The sequence below is a fragment of the Rhamphochromis sp. 'chilingali' genome, assembly GCF_963969265.1.
Source record: "Rhamphochromis sp. 'chilingali' genome assembly, chromosome: 3".
In the NCBI taxonomy this organism is placed as follows: domain Eukaryota; kingdom Metazoa; phylum Chordata; class Actinopteri; order Cichliformes; family Cichlidae; genus Rhamphochromis; species Rhamphochromis sp. 'chilingali'.
This window is the reverse complement of record NC_137931.1, coordinates 28,344,969-28,366,953: the sequence shown is the minus strand read 5'-3', so window position 1 is coordinate 28,366,953 and position 21,985 is coordinate 28,344,969. Positions and strand designations below refer to the sequence as shown.

Sequence of the window (21,985 nt, the reverse complement as noted above, 5' to 3'; positions counted from 1 at the left end):
CAGCCTCACGCTCCTCATCTTCCTCCTACTGAATCCTTGATAGGAGCGAGGCCTCGAACACAGACTGAGCTGGACTCTTTCTTTATTTAAAGACTAAATACTTTTATGGTGGCCCCTAGAGACAAAGCACACTTTCACTCCACATTAAATGTAATAAATAAATCATATAATTACATTTAATGTGGAGTGAAAGTGAAAGCTTTGTAAATTTTCGCTATCTAGAAAGCGAAAATTTCCGAAGAAATTTTAAGTGTGCCTATGCTACTGCCAGATCAGTTGTCCAAAGACATCAGGATGTATGTATTTGGAGCAAAAAACTAACAGAAAAACTGAAACATATTTAGTAGAAATATGTACACATGAGAAATATCAATATTATTTCTTGGTTTTTCTCTTAAATAAATGGACTGGGGTGTAACAGCGACTTGCTTTGTTATGTACGGTGGCTGGGAAGTGCAAATCGCAACAAATTAAAAAACCGCAACAAATAAAAAACAAACCACAACAAAATACAAAAAGCCCACAACAAATTACAAAAAGCCCACAACAAAATACAAAAAGCCCACAACAAAATACAAAAAGCCCACAACAAATTACAAAAAGCCCACAACAAAATACAAAAAGCCCACAACAAAATACAAAAAGCCCACAACAAATTACAAAAAGCCCACAACAAATTACAAAAAGCCCACAACAAATTACAAAAAGCCCACAACAAAATACAAAAAGCCCACAACAAATTACAAAAAGCCCACAACAAATTACAAAAAGCCCACAACAAATTACAAAAAGCCCACAACAAATTACAAAAAGCCCACAACAAATTACAAAAAGCCCACAACAAATTACAAAAAGCCCACAACAAAATACAAAAAGCCCACAACAAAATACAAAAAGCCCACAACAAATTACAAAAAGCCCACAACAAAATACAAAAAGCCCACAACAAATTAAAAATCCTTGACGGAAAGGGATTGTCTGAAATACCGGAAGTGACACAAGCGTGATGTCATGAGAGGGGGCGTGGTCAGGGTTTTTGGTTGAGGCGCCACATTTCTGGGCCGAACAAAGCGCTAGCGAAAGAGCGAAAGTACACGGATAACACCAGCTATGGTTCGTACTTGCTGTGCGGTCGGTTGTAAAGTTAGATCGCACGGCCGGTGTCGTGCCAAACTAGGTATCCCCGACAGAATTTGTTTCCCCTGCGTCGGGAGCACACGCTGGACTGTCCAAATCACGGACAAACAGGGTCCCACATTGTTGATTTTTAGTTTACAAACACTTCTTGTAATGACTAACTACTCCTGACATTTTGGAGATGTTAGCTCTTTACACAACGAAGTTATAGTGGGACACAAATAATATCAGGCTGATCCTGCCACAATTTGTTCCCCCTGTGTAAATCACGGACAAACAGGGTCCCACATTGCTGATTTTTCGTTCACAAACACTTCTTATTATGACGCATTACTCCTGAAACTTTGGAGGATTTAGCTCTTTATAGAGTAAAGTTACAGGAGAATAAAAATAGTTATCAGCCAAAATGTTAATGGTTTATTAAAATAATCCCATCTGATATATAATTCTCTGTTGTAACCCCCAAACTGAATGCTAACGTAACGATGCTAATTTTTCCCTTTTTCACAAAATGAAAACATCAGTACTTCCTGCTCCCAGCACAGGGGAAACAAATTCTGTCGGGGATACCTACTTTGGCACGACACCGGGACATTCCGGTCAAATTACCCGGAACGCAGATAGCGACTCAGAACGTAAAAGGATAAAAGGGCGCGGTTTCCCGCCGCCTTGACTGGAAGACGGGTTGAAAACTTAAATTAACGTGCACAAACACGCTGCGAAAAGTGAGCCACCATGACAAACGCTTTCTTCAGAACATGTTATAAAAGAACGGTGTGGATAAAGACAGCTAATGTAAGAATTGGTCACTTACCTGAAAACGTTACCAAGTCTGCAGTGGATGTGTGTCTGTCTCGTTCAACGTGCAGAAAATCTCCCATGAGGCCATGCTCCTCGCGTGCGGTACATGCCAAAGGTCATTAGTCTTACTCAAAGTTTTAAGTTAGTATTGGGGGACAAAATTATATTGATTTTGAACCATTAATAATTAAAGTTAAAGACAATGATAAATATGAATACCAGTGTCTCAGTTATTTTGAGTACTTTCTATGAGATATATTGAGTAGATTTAAATAATGCACCCTGTGTTTCAAATACAGAATTTTTTTCTTTTAAATAAACTTGAACAAAAGAGCTCAGTTCAACTCAAAAACTGGTGTTGAAAATTTAAGCATTCTTTTCAGTATTTTCAACTCAAGATAACACTTTTGTGATTTTCAAAGATTTAATCAAGGTCATCTAACTTAGAATTATAATGATATTTACTAAGCCCCTGAATAATTTTTTAGGGTGTATTATTTGATGCCACTGAGGGTTGAAATGCACACAGGAGGCATCAAGGGAGCCGGTGTTCCCTACAGCTTCACTAACTGACTTGTCTATATGTTTATGGGATTTATGTTCATGTTGATTACAAAGATCTGCAGAAAGGCTCCAGTTATTCTTCACTCTGTACATTGCTGTACATGCCTTGTATACTTTCTTCAGCTGAACTGTGTACATTCAGGAAATATAACTATAACTACTGAATCATGCAGACCGCTCAAACAGTAACAACATTATCATCACTGAAATGGATACAAACTGAACCATTTCAGACCTCCAATCACAGCCACTCCAAACCCAGTGGCTGTGATTGGAGGTCTGAGCTCCACACTGAGATCCACACCTGGGATCAAGTCTCAGATACAAGTCTCAGTAGTGGGAACTGAAAACAGGTCTGAGTAGGATAAATACAACAAAAGATCCTGCCTTCAAAAGTCCACCTTAAAAGCTCACAGACTCACTGAAATCTTTATTCTGTCCTCTAAAAAACTCAGAGCAGGACTTATCTCATCTCACAGCTGTCAGAGTCTCTGAGCTGGATGGACTCTGAGGTCCTCGTTTCTCCCCAATGAATCACAGTAAACAAATTTTAAAGCTTAGACTCACCCGAGCTGCACAGCAGACACAGCAACACCACCGAGCTGCAGAGAATCGACCACTGAGAGACGCACATGAAGGTGATTACGTCCTGCTGCTGATGTCAGATGCAAATTTAACTGCCAAAGGTATGAAAACACCCCCCTTCATTGTTTATGTACTCTGACAACCTTGGAGTCAGAATGGAACTATGTGGAACAGTAGAAGCTTCATCACTGATGAGGAAATTTTCCTTTTCCTTGTTCTTTCTGTCACAGCCATCAGACTGAAGTAACACCCGAGTGCTCTGTGCTGGTGGTTGGAGTGAAAAACCAGTGGAAAGGAAGCAGAGATGTGATTGACTCAGAGACGGTGGTGTGATTTTTTTTTCTTTCCATGTTTTTTGTCAGGCGTGTTTGTGTGCAGGAAACCTTTAAACACGTCTGAGGCTTGCTGTGAATTTACGTCACTGTTTATATTGTTTTGTTTACCTATGCTATTCTTCATAATGACATCATCAGACAGTTTATTATCTTGTAAATTTCCTATGACTTGTACAGTTTAGGCAACATTGTGCTACTGTATAGTTACATTGTATGTGTCATTTAATCCACAGTTTTTGGACTTTTGTTTATTTAAATATTCTGCTTGATTGTTTGTCTGTCTAACATCCACAGTTTTCAAGATATCGTATTGAAATATTGTGTGCTTATAGATACCAATAACAGCTTCAGCTGAGCTAATTCTGGTGAAAATCGGGTCAAAGTCACAGCAAATGTGAAAGTCAGTAAAACCCCTTTATCCACATTTTTTTTATATAGATTGCCTTAAAACGTAACAACAATACACTAGGCTTGGGGAACATTACCGGTAATAATCGTTTCACCCTGACCTGTATTGTTAGCGCCTAAGGTCAAAGTTCACCTTGAAAGGAATTTTCAAGAAAACATATTTAGTATAATACTAACAGGCATGGAAACAGCTGTACAACACACTTTTTATTTTTTCAATTTGACAACATCACAGTGACACCTTAACAGACTGATGTCATCATGTTGCCATAAAAAGATCATCAACGTTTTATTAAAACCCTTGTCCTTTTACCGGGTTGTGCTCTGTGACTTCTCTTGCTTTTTTTCTTGAGTTCTTGCTGGTTTAGTGTTTGAGTCTTCCCTCAGTATTGCATTCATGTGTCCGTGTTTCCTCCTTTATCTCACTTCCTGTCTTATTTTTACAGTTAGTTGCTTTGCTATTAGTTTTGCTTCCCTCGTGTTGTCCTCTGTGATTTAGGTAAGCTGTGTCTTGTTTCCCTGTTTGCCCTTCTATGTGTATAAATTGTGGTTAACTTCCACGAGTCTTTTGTCTGTTCTGCTTGCCCCACTGTGTTTTCAGGCTTTGTTTCAGTTTCAGTACTTACTTACAGACTTAAGGATGGCTGTCTTTACTTTCTCCAGATTCTCAGTCTTTTCTTCACTTTGCAGAAGAGTGACAGTGGAAGACATTTTTTGATCTTTGCAACCAGAACAAAATGAAAGCTGGAAAAAAATTCTATTTTTTACAGTTCACACAAAAAGTAATCTATAAGTTTTTTTCATTGTCATGTGACTCAGCAAACAGCAGAGATCTACAAGGGAAATGCATAGCATGGAAACAGAAGCAAGCCGAAAATACTGTGTATAGATGAATAAAGACAGAATGAGAGAACATCACACTCCTCAAATGCACTTTAAACACTGACAAACTATGAGCTGTGCTTGACATTTACAGCAGAAAACAGGAATTTAAAACATATTAAAATGAAACAGACTAAACCATAAATAACAACAGTATTTGGTCATCAACAAAACGGGTTCCTTCAGGCATTAAATAGCATGTTAGATGGTGTAGTACCTTTATATTTTTGTAAAATAAATAATTCCAGAAGTTCAGACAGCAGCAGAGTTATGCAGGACTGGCCGTCATTATACAAAAACGAATGAACTAAAGTGTGTGAAGACATCTTCAATCTGAACAGAGCTGTGAGGACAAATACAGCTTTTCCCTCAAGCATCAACTCTGTGCACACACTTAAATCACAGATCACAGTGACTCCACTGCAACACACACAGTCAGGAGGATATTTTGCTGAGGAGACATTTCTATAAAGGTTTCAACAGGAAAGCAGAATAATAAGAACCACAACCAGAGTCAGAGGAGTCGTTGCATTGACAGCTCCTGCAACATAAACAGGATCCGGATCAGTCAGGTTAATATGAGTGACTCTTAAAGATTCTGCTGTGCATGACATGAGGCACAGCTGTGTGAGGGAGCTACAAACCTGACACGATGAGGTGAACTAAGCCCACCATTGAGATGAAGCAGTCATAGGAGCCACTCTCTGACAGCTGGATGTTCTTCAGAATTATGGAGAAGTTTCCCTCTTTGTACTGATCAGGAAAACTCAGTATTCGACCTGTGAACATCTGGTCCTGATACTCAGCAGATAGCATGCCATCGATGACGTAAAACACAGGTTTGTCCTGTTTGTACCAGAAGAGAGGGGGAAGTTATTGGTGTAGACGCACGTCAGCAGGACATTTTCTCCCACCAAACCATGGACCGAACCACTCACTGTGACATATCAAACACAATAGTTGTACATACACTGACTTCACAGGCAGTCCAGCAGTGATGTAGGTGAGCTGCCTATCAAGAAAGACTAAACTGTGAAGTCAGAAGTAAGAGGAGGGTTACAAACCAGGACCTCACCTAGATCTGATCTTGAGTCTAAGAAGCAGGTGCAGTTCACTAAAACAACACTGTAGAGAAAAACAAATGTACAATATAAATCATCTGATAGGAAGGTCAAGCAATCATGCTTTCAACTGTAGCAAAAAGAACGTCCACAGAGCTCACAGTTTGAGTATAAGTGTAACAGTGTCACAGCCATGTGTAAATTAAACAAATAAATAGTAGTGAATAAAATATTTTGATTCGCAAATCTCATTAACTCTTATTTTAATCACAATAGAATCCAGAAAATATATCAAAGGTTTAAACTGAGAAAATGAGCTTTAGTGCAGAGAAGCAGCGTTTCTGGATAATGTTCACATACAGCTTCTTCTCTCCACGATGATGAGTTTTAATGCTTTTGTGGAAGACCAGGGTAAGCTGTGTTCACAGACAGTGATTTCTGAAAGCGTTCCAATACTGATTTCTAACCATGTCATTTGGACAGAGTTTTCTTCAGATTCTCTGAATCTTTTGGTGATATTATGTACTGTGATAATAAATTTATACAAAATCCAATTTTTTCTATTAAATTTGATCCATGTAATTTTACATTCAGAAATCTTACGATATTGTTCCACAATTTGTAGATGCAGTTTGTTGCAGATTAGTGAACGCCTGCAGAAGATGCTCGTTTATATACCCAATCACTACCTCCCAGATACTGTCACTTAAGACTAGAAAAAACACAGTAACTAGAGAAATACAGTAAGTAAGATAATGCTTTGGCTCCTTGCTGTAATTAATAATTAACACTATAAAAACAGTGACTCTTAGCTGTAATTGTGTCTGACAGTGGGTAATAAAGCAAATTCACTCTGGAATGAATTGTTATTGATAGTAATTGGCACATCATTGAATTTAATTTCATGGAAACTGACTTTCACCATAAAACAGACACAATGCAGAGCAGTCCCAAAAGATGGCACAATAACATCATAATCTTTTGTCACATTTATGTTTTCAAGGATAATATACAATAGAGCGTTGCAAGAAAATGCCACACCCATCCAATACCAGGCTAGTGGAAAATTACAGGACTGGAAACCAGACCCAGTGCCAAATAAGGGAAAGACAAGTATATCACGGCTCCTCCGCAACATTTTAACTAATAATATTAATATTCGTGATGTGTTTTTACTGCTTCGGTGTTGTACCCTTTCTCTGCCCGGACCACTGGACAGAGAAGTCCATGGTCCCATGCAAAACTTGAAACTTCAATCTTTTAATAATTTTTGAAAACGTATACTTTGAGTTTGCTCATCTTGTCTCACAAAAGAAAAGCTTTTTGTTACCAAAAGCTCTCAATAGAAATTCTTGTGAGTTATGATTCTTTTCCCCACACTGAGCCATTACAGCCAGTTTCAGGGTTCACCCACTTGCTGAATCAACTTTAACCCCTGACTGTACACATTTTCCTGTTTAGAGGCAAACTCACCCTCTACAATGTAGCAACAGGAAATAGAAATCTATTTTTAATTTCCTTCTTTTTCTTTATATTCAAGCTGAATTCAATTAAAATAAACAAATTAGACTTAAGTTTGTATTCCCATCTTCAAATGTTATTTTATTATTATGTTAATACAGCACAAGCTTTGTACAAAATAGAAACGTCCTCCAAAGAGATACTTTTTACTTTCTTACTTTGAGTACATTTCAGAGCCTGCAATTTTTTTTACTTTTACTTGAGTAAAATCAGTCCATCAGCTTTTACTGGAGTATTTTTTAACAGTACTATCTGCACTTCTATAGATTAACTAGGTACACAATGTCTGTACTTTTGCCAATTCTGCATTTTATTCAAAGCAGCTTTATCTATAAGTTGTTTCAGAATTTTTAAAAATGCTCCTCAAGGGTTCGGGTTAATGGGTTAAAAGAGCTCAAATAGGTAAAAACTAAGAAACAGCGAGTAAGTGGCGGTCAATGTTGAGTACAATAGCTAATGCTTCTGTCAGCTAAGGGCTTTTTATTTTTTATTTTTGATGAATCTTTTCATTGTTTTCTCACCTAACTCTCACAATCATTCTCATTCATCCATTCACAAACTCCAAACTTGTTAGTGCCTGTCATGCTTTTTTCTCTTTTTTTCTCTGCTTTGCTGGTGACTGTGACTATCCAAGTAAAACTTGAATACAGTTAATCTAAAATACACTTAGAAAGCATAGACATCTTACCAAGTTCACTGTCTTCCAGCACTCTCAGTAATGCCTCGCATAAAAAGAAAGATGGAATGGACTCAGTGCTGTTATCTCTAACAAGGAAGAGACCAATAGGATCATGGGGAAATAAAATGAACCATAAAATGTAAATGAAATGAAGAGGGACAGCCTACTATTCATGCTATAGCCATCACCTGGTGTTACAGCCGAACTGAGTGAACTGGTGAAATGAAATAAAGAACACCATTGTTGTTGTTTTTTGTAATTTTAGTTTCGTACATACTGCAGGTGTCTGGAAGTTTTGGTTGCCCTACCTAAGCATCTACCTAGCTAAAGCTAAGCAAACATAAAGGAAGTAACTTTTTTCAAGTAGCAGATAATTTGTAAAAGCAACGTTTCTATCAGTTCAAAAAAAACAAAAACATCAGTGAACACACAAACTGTGTGTGTGCAGTTTGTCATATGTCAGATATTGGGTGTGTGCATGTGACATCATGTTTTTTCATATTGTTACACATGCAGCTAAACAAACTGAGGTGAACTAACTATGTTATTTAAAGCTTGCATGGAAATCCTCTGCAAGTTAGTGCAGGATAAACAGGTTAGTTTGTTAGTTAGTTTGCTGCAAAATCAGCCTCTACAATAAAGACAACAGAAAATAGATATATATTTTATTTTCCTTCTTTTTCTTCACATTCAAGCTGATTATAATCAGAATTAGAAGTATTAAAAAAAATATACTAAAGTTTGTATTCCCATCTACTGATATTATTGTATCATTATGTTAACATAGCACAAGGTTCAGTTAGCTTTGCACAAAAATAGATGCTCACTCAAAAGCAGAATTTGTCAGCCATGATCATATGACATTAAAGTATCCAGATTACAAATGCAATGTCGATGACTTTTGGGGTGACTGTGGGTTTGTGCTCCACCCCACGGCTGTATGTTTCCCGATTTATGAAATCCTGGAAACACCCCTGCTTATACCTTCTTTTTTCTCCAATTTCCCTTTATCTTTTTGTGTTTTAATAATTGAATATGTTCATTTTGTGTGATAAATATTTTGTGTGTGTGCATGCTTTCAGAGATATTGGGTTTCTGTTCACAGTCACTGCACTGATTGAAGGCAGAATAAATAACATGAAAACTTTCAACCTGGCAGCTGTGTAAGGTGAGCGATTCTCTAAAAGATACACGCAGACATCATCAAACTGGGGCTCTTGTAGAGATGTTACCCCAGAATTGATAGTTTCTCTTCATATCTTCATTTTTGCTCCATGGATAGATGATCCAATTTGTCTTGGCCTGAGGCAGGTGAACAAAAACAAAACTTTTGTCCAGCAGTACGACTGACTGTCCACTACTGGGAGTCTGATGTTTTGCTCACCAGGGTAGTAAGTCGGTCACGTGACTGTATACTGTATGATGAGATAAGTTCATATTGCTTGAATGTGTTGTTACAGTAAACAAGAGCAGAATAAATGAAAACAAACTCAACAAAAACCTCTCAGCTTTGAAATGAAAATACACCAGAATGTATCAAAAATGAATCAGATGTGCAAATATCACATTATTATGAACAAGAGCAGCTTAAAGAACCCCCAGAAAACCCCGAAAGACATTTCAAAGAAATACATTTAAACTTCTTGAACATCACATTGTAATACCATGGCCCTTGTAACCCACTGTTTATTTCTGGCCACTAGCTCCCACAAGATTTGGGTTGGGTCCTGTAGGATGCCAGATGCCAATGCTGGGCTCTACCACAGAACTCCAGGTGTGTTTAACTCCTACTTCATATGCAAATTTCAGAGGTGAAATGAAACCCTGCCCTCCTACGTACACACTGGCAGTCTCAAAAAAATGATTAACGATTTTTTTTGCACTAGCAGCAGTAGTGAATGACAGTACCGACCAGTCTGTGTTGGAAACCGTGCTTCATTAAGAGTTAATGAGAAAGATCAGAAATGTGAGGTTTGTAGTGAGATGCAGGTGGCCCGGCATTGACTTGATGTCTCCAGATGAAGGTCCAGAAAAATTCGTCTCAGGTTTGGAGACACATTTATCTGCAATAAGATAAACCACATGAGGCAGTAGCTTTGATATCACTTCTTTTTCTTGCATCCTATACATCTTCTAATGATATAATGTGGCATAGGATTCAGAATGAAAAGAAACTTCTGAATTATTAATCCAAGCAGTTTTTCACACTGGGAAGATGCTTCTTTATTGACTGTAAGAACCAGAAGAGTTTTGAGTGCTATAAGATTATATGCTGTTTGTGGGGAGTGTGATCGGTAGGAGTTCTAATTTAACTGTATTGTTTGAGCACATTAACTAAACCACATGCCATAGATGGGAAAATGTTGCTTACATCGCTTCACTGAAATTGGATATTCTCCAACTATAAGATCTCTGACGGTTGTTTGACATCATTTATTATGCCTGCCTGGATGTTTTGTTTGACCACAGTGATACGAGCACACTGAGCTGTGGGAGGAGTCTGAGTGCGACCAACCTGACACAGTGACCTCGATGACCTTGAAGTCCATCTGTGGGATGATGCACTTATAGAAATTGCTGTCTGATATCTGGATGCTCTTCAGGAGGACAGAGACGTTTCCCTCTATGTACAGATGAGGAAAGCTCTGAACCTGCCCTCTAAAAGTCTGATGTTGAAAGCAAACATCTGTGTTGCCATCAGTGATGTCCAACAGGATTCTGCCTTCTCTGTCCTCCCAAAGAACCTCAAACCTCTGAGATAAACGCTGCAGCTCGGAGCAGATGCAGGGCAGCAGGACGTCATGTCCAGCCGGAGTGCAGACATCCAGAATGCTCACTGACAGATACACAATGTGTGTAACAGGAATAGGACGATATATAAAAGCATGGCTCAGTGTGAGCTACACATGAGATAATGTTTAGCAAAGCCCCTCACAGATCCCAGTCTGATCTCTCTGTTCTGAAAACATCAAACACACTGATCACTGCAGACGTCTGCGGGGGATTTAAACCCTTCCAGTGATTGAGAACGAAAAGGAACACAGAGGAAGACTCACCTTTGTCAAAGCTGATGATGAAGATGGTGAAGAGGACAGCGGGGCTGTAAAGCAAAGATATAATGTGTCAACACACGACTGCAAATATATCTCAGTGAGAGCAGGTGAACTACAGGCCTCTCCCCAGTCTCTGAATACTGCAGTTTGGCTGAACAGGGCACAGATACAGGCCACTTTAAACTCTCAGCAGACCACAGGTGAGGCAGCGTTTTAGCTGCAGACATTAAATTGGATATGTTTGAAAAGACCCGAGGAACTCACAGACAGCGCATACAAATAGAGAACAGGCTCTGGTGATTCTGCAACTTTGCAGTCACTGTGTTTTCCATGCTCCCCTCCGACTGCAGCTAGCTACAAAGTGATCAATCCTAGCTATTTTGTCAGCCTTCCTGGTGCTGCCCACTGAACTCACTGCATTTCCTGTGCAGCAGAGCCGCAGACCACACCCTGCAGCACACCCAAGGATTTGTGTGGCAGTTTCACTTTTTTTGCCATGAACGAACACAAATTATATTCTGACATCTTGAGATTACAACTAATTCAAAACTCTGCCATTCATTTGTCCCATTGGAGCTTAGTAAGGCATCATATGCCCCGTCGGATACTAATATCACACAAAGTTGCTTGACTGGGCAAAAATGGGCAACTCTTATAACCTGGTAGGAAACACAAAGAATAATAAATTTCAAGTGTTGAGTTTACAACAAAAGCCTCAATTGTGTCATTTATTACAGTAAATCACAACGAAAGAGCATTTTAAAAAAGGCATTTTAATAAGTTTCAACCAGAAGTGGCTGTGATGGAGCCAAGTGGTACAACTGGATGCATATAATTATTATATTTCTACATATACAATTATAGTATTGATATATTTAAGCAGCTGAAGTTGGAGCAAAAAGTAAAAAAAAATAAAAGCATGTGAACTAGACAGAAATGGCCATCATAGAGGGTTAAATCATATTTGATCAGAGACTGAAGCTTTGAGCAACACCTAGTGGCCGTATGACACCGCCGCTCCAATACAAGCTTCGTAATTAAAGGTCCATCGTCCATGAACCACTGTTTTAAATCGTCTTCAGTGCAGAAAAATGCATGTGACCAAGGGCGTCACATGATTGGATCAACACTATCAAATGGTTTGGACCATTTGATAGTGTTACGTAACGTGTGAGATGCGTGTGAACGTGTTTTTGAAAGCAGGAGAAAAGAAACTAAAAACTGTTTCCACAGGCACGCCTTCTTCCAACCACTGCTTTACACAAGTTTATAGATCCATCTTTGCAAAACTGTATTTATATCATTTGCATAAGCCCAAGTTACAGCCAGCACTTTGTTACAGACACATTCTTCTGCTGTCTCCTATTTCACCACTAGATGTCGCTGAAACTGAGCTTTGAATGAATGAAGTGGTTCAATACTGGTGCATTTCTTCATTTGGGCATCACAAGTTACACCCAAAGCCATCAAGCTGCTGTTGAACTCCAAGTTTAAGGAACACGTATCCCCAACAATATGTCACTGCTGCACCACTAACTTATCCAAAGAGTGTCCATCAGTCTTGAACAAGCTCTGCTTCTGCCCTGTGCTCTGCTACTTGCACTATAGTCTCCAGCACATCAGTCCATCCACACAGAGCCACAGCCCTGAGCTTCGAATGTGGTGGAGGAAACCACGCAGAGAGCTGGCTCCAGGCTGGAAGACTGTGCTGAAACTAAAAGAGTGCTTGTGATCAAAATAAAGCCTTTTAGCACGCCAAGTGTACGCTGTGTGCATCCAGTCTCTTCACAGTGACAAAAGCATCATTTGCTGCTGGCTGACTGTCTACAGTCATAGACACAGTGACCTCAGTCCCTCCCCTCTGTACAATCTCCTTGTTGTTGTGTTCCACTTAAAATGTGTAAACATTAACGCAAGCGGGCTTCAACTATTTCAGAGCTGCTGCTGTGATTTCAGTCAAATCGAATCTTTTGATGTTTGGTTTTAGTCTTTTTCATTATTAGTGCATTTATAGCAAATGCCAGAACCCAGACTTAAGAAGCAGCATCAAGCTTGTGATAACAAATGTTTACCTAATTATAAAAAAACCAAGAGACCAAAGGTCTAATAACAGCTGTGTATTGTCTTTTATATCTGTAGAAAGTATTTAAACCCAGGGCTTTTCCGGTTCAGGAGAGACTGCTGGTCGTTTGTTCTGCGATGGCTGCTCTCGCCAAGCTTGGTTATGTTTTTTTTTATTTTTTATTAAAGGATAATAGCTACTACTCACCGTTTGTCTGCAAACTTTATTAAATGAAAACTTCCACAACACTATAAAACAGCAGGGCTGGAATGCATTGTGCAGACATAATTTTTGCAGTCCGACTTCTGCATATTGTAGCGTCAACATGGAAGACATCCGCATCACATTGTTAAGGAGAGACGAGTGTAAGAGGAAGTGTATCAGAGCATCAGTCAGCTGCTTCAGGTCCAGCAGGAGGCGAGGAATCAGAGAAAAACTCAGAGTTTGTTGCAGAAGACCTGGCAGTGAGCAGGTGAGGTTCACAGAGTCTATTGCCATGGTAACTGACTCAGAGTTAAGTAAATTCTCATTCTGGAACAGAAAACCTCAGTGTCCCTGATCTCAGGATTAACAAAGTTGTTAACTACACCTGCTTCCAGCCCAGATTAACAGATTAACTGATTGGTTGACAAGCATCTTTTTTTGTTGTTTTTCAAAGAAAGATAACTCCATCTCCACCTTCACAATGTAATTTCTAATAGTTAAAATCATCCTGGTCACAAAAGATAAATTCAAACAAAAGAGGATCCAGTTATGTTCTCTGAGGGACACCTTGAGAAAAGTTTCTTACTAAATGTTCCACTTTAACAGTACAGAAAAGCCAAATATTATTTGTTCTAACTACCAAACAGTGCTCCTTAGTGTCTTGATGCATGCTCAATCGTTTATACTGCACTAAACTGCCCAGTATTTTTGTGCAACATTTGAATAACACAAAGTTAGTCTATTTAGTTTGGTTTTCAGGATGTTTCACAATAAAAAAAAAAACATAATTTATTAAAACACACCAAATCCAATATGTGATTACAAATTATTACATCAGACATTTAAATGTACAGTCTTTACCTTTAAATCTAACCTCTCTTCTTTCTCTCCTGTCCTCTTTCTTATCTTATCTTATCTTGTCTTTTTCCATCTCTGAGTGAAGTTAGCGCATTCTTTTTTCGCCCTGTGAAATACAGCAGCTGGACCTTTAGCTAACGACACACTGTGAGACAAATTGAAATCAAACAATTTGTGTGTTTGCTGATGTTTGTTAATCTGATAGAAACACTGTAGAAATTTTGAATCGTGGAGAAACGTTACTCCCTTTATGATTATTCCTATTCTGTAGCATTAGCTAGATGCTGAGTACAACTTTGGGACACCTGCACTGTTTCCGGCCCACTTTAACCCCCGAGTATACAGCTATTGATGATACTGTTGAAAGAAAAGTAAGGAGTCTGTTTTAAAAATGTGAGGAGTAGAAAATACAAATATTTGTTTAAAAATGTAGGAAGTAAAAGTCAGAAGTTAGAAAAATAAATATTCCTGTAAAGTACAGATACCTAAAAACTCTACCTAAGTACAGTAACAAAGTAATTACGTCCCACCTCTGGTTGCTGGTACTGCTGTTCACGCACCGACAGCTAACGTGTTTGTTACTTTGACACATTTGCTGCATCTATTTTTAGTTTTTTTTTTTTTTATTGTTTTCTCTCAGCTTCTCATCTCCACTTTTAGTCACTTCTTCCACACTACATTTTTCTAGCTGAGTGAGCGCACAGCAAAGTTAGGGAAGGGACATTACATTAAAAGATGTGACTGAAAATGAACAAATGGGCTGTTGTCCATCCTTGTATTGTGGGTGCATAGCAGCACTTCAAGCCGGCCCGTTGGCCCACTGGGAAATGCCAGATTACCAGTCCAGCCCTGGCATTAACTTTAAAGAGCAGAAAAGCACAAACAGAGGAGCAGAGAGGAGAACCAGGTGGTGGCTGAAGGAGGTTACTGTTGCACCATGTGATGTGGGTTTCTCTGCAACACAAAATACAAAACATAATTTTAATAAGAGTTGACAGTATGAAAAAAACAAACCAAAAAAACATAAATTATTATTTTTTCTTTCAAGGAAGAAAACCTGAACTTGTGATCCTCATTTAGACTGAAACCAGCTACAAGAAGCACATCCTCTTAGTGGTACAGTAAATTAACCATGCATTCTAGTGAGTCAGTAAGCTCTCGATGATCTGTTTCCTGTTTGATCCAATTGGTTTTTAACATTACTGCTGCTTCTAGAAATAAACCTGACACTGAAATACAGGAATATAATTTGTGAGTTGATCAGAAACAAGCAATAGATCATCTTTAAACACAAGGACCAATTATACAAAACACCCACAAGAAGTTCTGTCTGCTGTCTGCTGTTCTGTCATCTGATGCCACAGGTGTAAGCAGTCGTTCCGGTGTAGCACATTTAATCTATTGATGTTTGTCTGTATTCCACCTTCCTAATAAGGTGCTCGTGCTGCTGAACTGACCTGTGACATTCAGAGTCATCTTGGCCTGATAGTCCACTTTGGGGATGTCGCACTCGTATGGGCCGGCATCGTCCATCCTCAGATCCTTTATGAGGATGGAAAGGTTTCCGTTCTTGTAATGGTCTGGGAAGCTGAACACTCGACCTGTGAACTTTGCATCTATTTTATCCTGTCTGCTGTTGATGATGTCCAATACAACTTTGTCATCCTTGTCCCTCCAGAAGGCAGTGACCGGCTCGGACAGCTGGTTAGAGCAGATGCAAGGCAGGAGGACCTCATCCCCGATGAAGCCAGTCCTCACAGACTGGCTGCTGCCTGCAGGACAACAGGACAGGTGAGTAACAGGTTACCTGTGCACAGCTCCACCACAGCTCTTTGGTTTAGCACATTTGGTGACCTCAGTAACACAGCAGAATCAACACTTACTGGATGCTCTTCTGCTGGAGGACAAAGTAAAAAACTCAGCAAAAACTCGTGAATTTCTCCAAACATAGAGAGGCCTGTCACTTTTTACTATCATTAAAATCCTCCACATAATGATGAAAAGACTTGAGCTCCAATCCTGGATGCTGGCTTTTCCATTGCTGCTGCACTGCCTAATGAATACTCAGTGCTGTGATGAATCTGAATGGCTGTGAGTGAGTGACCTAAAAACATCAACACCTCATTGCAAAAGTCATTCACTCAAACAGAAGCAGTTCTTTACTGCTATCCCTGCTCAGCTCTAAATCTTTGTTGTTGGACTCAAAGACTGCAGACTACGAACACATTTTTCAAACTTGAATCGAAGTCCTTCAAAGTTCCTCCTACGCCTTGATTTTCAGACTTGACTTCATTGTAACTGAAATCTATACAGATTCTTTCATTATATTTTTATTATAAACTGAATTATTTGTAAACAGTATAGATGAGGTACACTACATTCCCCAAAGTATTCAATTGTCTGCCTTGACATATGAAGTTGAGTGACAGCCCATTCCTAATCCATTTAACATTCTGTCATTGTCCTGGATCTGAGCGACCCAGGGTCCCTGAGCAGTTATGGACATGTGTATTTTTGGTGCTGCTGTCCCTCGTCTTCCTGGTTTGTGTCTGTGTGTGCGTGTCTGTGTGTACTGAGCACTGGTCTACAGGAGTCTTCAGGCCTGGTGGGTGTGCCCTACCAGGTGGCTGGCCACACCTGAGGAAATGATCACACACACCTGCAGCTGATCAACCATCATCGAGGGAGCTACAAGGCAGTGTGGCTGAGAGCTCCTCGACGCTGGATCGTCGAGTGACTTCCTGTCAGTTTCTCAGCAAATGTGCGAAGTAAGTGCCAGTCTGCTGTTGTGTGAAGGTACTCATAGCCGCCTTTGTGTGTGTGTTTCCCAGGATGATTTGTGGAAACGAGGAAGCAGCTGACGCAGTGTACATAGGGAATGGGGACACGGAGCATGGGTGTAGGGAGAATGGTAAATGGCCTGTATTTATATAGCGCTTTACTAGTCCCTAAGGACCCCAAAGCGCTTTACACACCCATTCACGCACACATTCACACACTGGTGATGGCAAGCTACATTGTAGCCACAGCCACCCTGGGGCGCACTGACAGAGGAGAAGACAGGGAGCGGGAGTCGGGAACACACTGGGGATTTATCATTGTGTATTAGTTACGACACTGTAAATAAACGCACTGCTTGCATTGAAGAGTTCTGCATTTTGGGTCCTACTTCCCCACACACCCACAGTTGGCCAGTGCTTATTGTGACACATTCAATTCAATGTTTTTTTTTATATTGCACTAAATCAATACAACAGTTACCTTAAGGTGCTTAATATTGTAAAGCTAAGACACTTGAATGATACAGAGAAAAGCCCAACAATCAGACAACTCCCTATGAGCAACTACTTTGGCAACAGTGGGAAGGAAAAACTCCCTTTTAACAGGAAGAAACTTTCAACAGAACCAGGCACAGGGAGAGACAGCCGTCAGCTGTGACTGGTTGGGGATGAGAGGAAGGAGACAGGACAAAAAGACCTGCTGTGGAAGAAAGACAAAGATGAACATTTCATAGAGCCGTAAGGACCCCACGGACCAATGGATGAAATCAAATGTAATGTCCTTTTCTGCTGGACAAAACAGATATAATGCACTCAGGCACACAAACATATACATCAGCGATTCTTGGCCACCTTGCAGCCTCTTTATTCTGTGCATCACAGTATCAACAGATGCCTTGATCAGCTCTGCTTTTCACTTACATGCAAGTACATACTCACAAAACTGGATCTAAATGCTCTGCTGCTCACAAAGGAAACAAAAACTAGTTCCTTTTTCTGAATTTAGAGAAATAAAATTTTTCACTCTCCGATCTCTGTTTCTTACTGCTGTAGATGTGCGTTCATCCATATATCTTTTTCTGCTTATCCTGGGCTGGACCGTGGGCACAAAACCCTAAGCAGAGAACCCCAGACCTCCCTCTCCCCAGCCACCTCTTGCAGCTTGTCAGGGGGAACACCAAGGTGTTCCCAGGACATGCTGGAGAGATAATTTCTCCAGTGTGTCTTGGGTCTGCCCCGGGGCCTCCTATCAGATGCCCAAACCACCTCAACTTGCTCCATTCAGTGTGGAGATAGTTCATCCACTCCATGTTTAAAAGAAAGGCCAGCTACCCTTCAAAGAGTAAGCTGATTTTTGCCGCTTGTGTCCAGAATTTCGTTCTTTCAGCCAATAACCAAAGCTCATTAAATAGTTCAGGGTAAGGACATAGGTTGAATTGAGTAAATTGAGTGCTTCGCTTTTATGCTAAGCTCTTCACCACGATGGACCGGTACAGTGTCCGCATCACTGAACCTGCGCCAATCCGTCTGTTGATCTCCAGCTCCCCCTCACTCATTTACAAAACCCAGAAATACTTAAACTCCTCCATGTGGAGGTTCTGATTCTCATTCCTGCTGTGTCACACTGCAAATCGCTCCCGACAATACCCTGAGTTGAAGTCCTGGTGCTGTACATGTTTTTGTTTTTTATGTAAGAGAAATCACAATCAGACAAGGTGTTTACATTCAGAAAATAACTATAATGTGATCAGTGGAAACTACTGAATCATTAAGGCTGCTTTCTAATGCACAGTAATGGACCTATAGTTCCACACAGATGTTGTTTGTGCATGTTTCCCCTGTTTGCTCGGAAGAACCTGGCCTGATGCAATGACATGAGTCAAAGCATCAACAACATTATCATCACTGAAGTAAAGAAAACAGTAAACTAAAATTAGAAAACCCTGTGTGGCAACTGAAGAGAAAAAAATCCCCATCTAAACCCAAAGAAAAACAAGTTGAAAACCATAATTACAGCAGAGATTACAGGGCTGATCTTCACCCACAGATCCAGACCTCTAATTACAGCTGAGAGCGCTACAGTAGCATGTGGAGGTTTACTCGGCTGGTTTCAACAGGCATGCCTCAGATACCAGTGGTAGGAACTAAAACTGAGATAAAAAAAAAACAAAAAAACCTGCAGACAAATTGAAGTATTCTGTCCTCTAAATTAGGTACAACAAATAGAATAGAATAAAGCCCACCACCCTCACACCTGGTGATCTTTGCTCAACATTCTCCCCCCATGAATCACAGCACTTATATCAGAGAGTGTGTACTAATCTCACCTCACAGCTGTCAGAGTCTGTGAGCTGGAAGGACTCTGAGGTCGTTGTTTCTCCCGATGAATCACAGTAAACAGGTTTTAAAATATAGTCTCACCTGAGCTCAGACTGCACAGCAGACACAGCAGCATCACCGAGCTGCAGAGAGGCGAGCACCGACAGACACTTCTGAGGATGACCATACTTCTTGCTGCTGGTGTCACAACTGAGAGAAAAATGGATCCTCCCCGAGATGAGCTGTGATACCCAGCAGGGCTGTCCTGCCTTACTTTACTTATTTATTTTGTTTATCTGTCTGGTCTCCGCCCATAACCACGGCTGCGTCTTAAAACCAATGCTTGGAGATGACAGAACTTCAGTTGTAAAAAATGCTAGCCAAGTGCCCATTGCTATTTAAAAAATGCAATCTTTCTCAGCAGCTTCTGGATTCTTATTCAATCTGAAGAAGTGCTAACTTTTTCACCCCGTAACCCGTTAACACTCAGGGCTGGATCTACATGGGTGGCTTGGGGTGGCATGTGCCAACCTAAAATAATCTCTTGCCACCCTAGTTTTGTATATGACAATTTATTTATTAAAATAAGCCAGCATTAACAATGTCACCCTAGCTACAATTTATATTGAATATAAACTCTAAAACTGAATATATTGCATTGTGTTAAAATCCACAGTTAAAAATGATTCAGCCCATAGCGCAGACCGGCTTTATTTCCTGTTGTCAGCAGCAACCAATGCCTATGAGTGCCTGTGGTCTACAGCAATCTCCTGTGGACATTTTGAAAGTTACTCCGCGCTGGCCACCCGTCCTGATTTACTGGGACCAGAACTAAGGGTACAATGATCAGGTGATCTTTTTTATTGAATAAAAAAGATGTATAAATACATAAAATTACCGCTATACTACATTTTTATGTAATAATTAAACATCTCCATCATTAGCATGTATGCAGTGGGTCCTCCTTGTGGCAGAACAAAAGAAAACTGCACAGAAATGTTTAGTCTTATTTAGTTTTAGTCGGGTTTTTATTAAGAATGATAGATGAACCTGCAATATCACACTTAGCGACACAACAAAGGTAAATTCTAAAAAACAACCACAGACAGAGGAAAAGAAAAAAAAAACCTACACAGGCTACTTTTTCCTACATTTCCCACAATGCATCCAGATGTATGTATCAGGTATCAGTTCAATTCCTTGGATTTGTTAGTCTGCCTGTCAATAGATCCTGTTTCTTGGTTTCTCTTTTACTTTTACTGATTTCAGTTTGTGTGCTGGAGGAGGAAAATAGTGTAACAGTCTGCAGCGTAGAGATGGACATAAATTTTATTTTTTATAAAAGGACGAGAACACGATGGTAAAGTGCAAACTCTGTTCAGAACAGAAACGACTGCTTTCTGATGCTAACACAGCTTTGGAGCTTTGCAGCCATGCTAACACATGCTAACGCTAAGCTAGCTAAGAACCCAGAGTGTTGATAAAGCTTAATGAACGCTGACCCCAGTCCAGCAGCCAGACCCCGAACTTCAACAGGTAACAAACCTATGAGCGGTCTGGCTGCAGCGTCCATTTCAACCCGTTTGTGTTGATACAGTAAAATCATCGTGGCAATCGCATTAAAGTCTCTTTGTGTTGTTTTTCATCTTTGCTTTGTGCTGTTGGTTTTGTGTTTACCTCAATCATATATCAACTAAACAAAGTAACAAAGAAAACTTATGGAAATGAAACATTTTGCGAACAATCCGTTGCTCAGCATCAGACAAATGACGAGCAGAATTATTCTAGTGAACTAAAACTAAAAACAGGAGATGGCAAAATTACAAACTTTCTTTACTTAAGTAGAAGTGCAAATGCCTGTGATATAAAATACTCCAGTAAAAGTTAAAATACTGAAGAAACTTTTTTTTACACAAGTAGACAAGTAACTCTGAAATGTACTCAAAGTAAGAAAGTATAAAGAATTGAATTGAAGAACAATTCTACTAAATTCTACTTCACTGTTGTACGAAGGTCACTCTATTAATATATTAACATAGCTACTAAAGTGCCGCTTAATGGTTGTTTATAAAGTGCTCAAACTGTGAGTGTTCAGGATATTTTGTACTTATTTGAATCAGAAACAACAGTTGCAGGAAATATAAAACACAGCAGATCAGAGATATCAATTATTTATTAATAAAGGCAATTTAAACAAGACAATACTTTAAGGTGTAATTGAGCTAAACCCGACTTAAGTTTGAACCTGTGTTTACTGTGAAGAACAGAAGAGCACAAACAGAGCAGAGAGGAGAACCAGGAGGTGGTGGTTGGAGCATGTTACAGCTGCACCACTAATCGTAGCAAGGTCAGGATGTGGAGTTGTTATTTTAATAACACCAGGTTTTTCTGCAACACAAAAAAGTTCCAGTTTAATCAGAGCTGAACATGTAAAGAAACACTGAAACACCGAACTGGTGAAGATCATTTGGACTGAAACCTGCCAGAAGGAGCGTATTCTCTTATCTCCACAGTAGAATAACTGTTCATTATAGTCAGTGTTTGAGCTGTAGATGGGCTGTTTCCTGTTTGATCCACTCTGTTTTTAACACTACTGCTGCTTCTTGAAATATACCTGGCACTGAAATACTGAAATAAAAAATGTGGGCAGACAGGAAACAGGAAAAAACAAGGAAGAAAACATCTTTAAACTGAAGGAATTGAATCAAACTGGAGAAAAATCATACAAAACACCCA

General features: G+C 39.7%; 1 protein-coding gene across 1 annotated transcript; it reads right to left on the bottom strand.

The window, feature by feature from the left end:
* Nucleotides 1-13,872: 13,872 nt before the first annotated feature.
* Nucleotides 13,873-19,437, bottom strand: LOC308393461 (T-cell surface glycoprotein CD4-like). Its single transcript, XM_080877229.1, has 3 exons — nt 19,352-19,437; nt 15,608-15,922; nt 13,873-15,104 (listed from the first exon to the last, which is right to left on the bottom strand). The coding sequence occupies exons 1-3, from the start codon at nt 19,434-19,436 to the stop codon at nt 14,986-14,988; spliced, it is 519 nt and encodes a 172-aa protein (XP_080733355.1). The 5' UTR covers nt 19,437; the 3' UTR covers nt 13,873-14,985.
* Nucleotides 19,438-21,985: the final 2,548 nt, after the last annotated feature.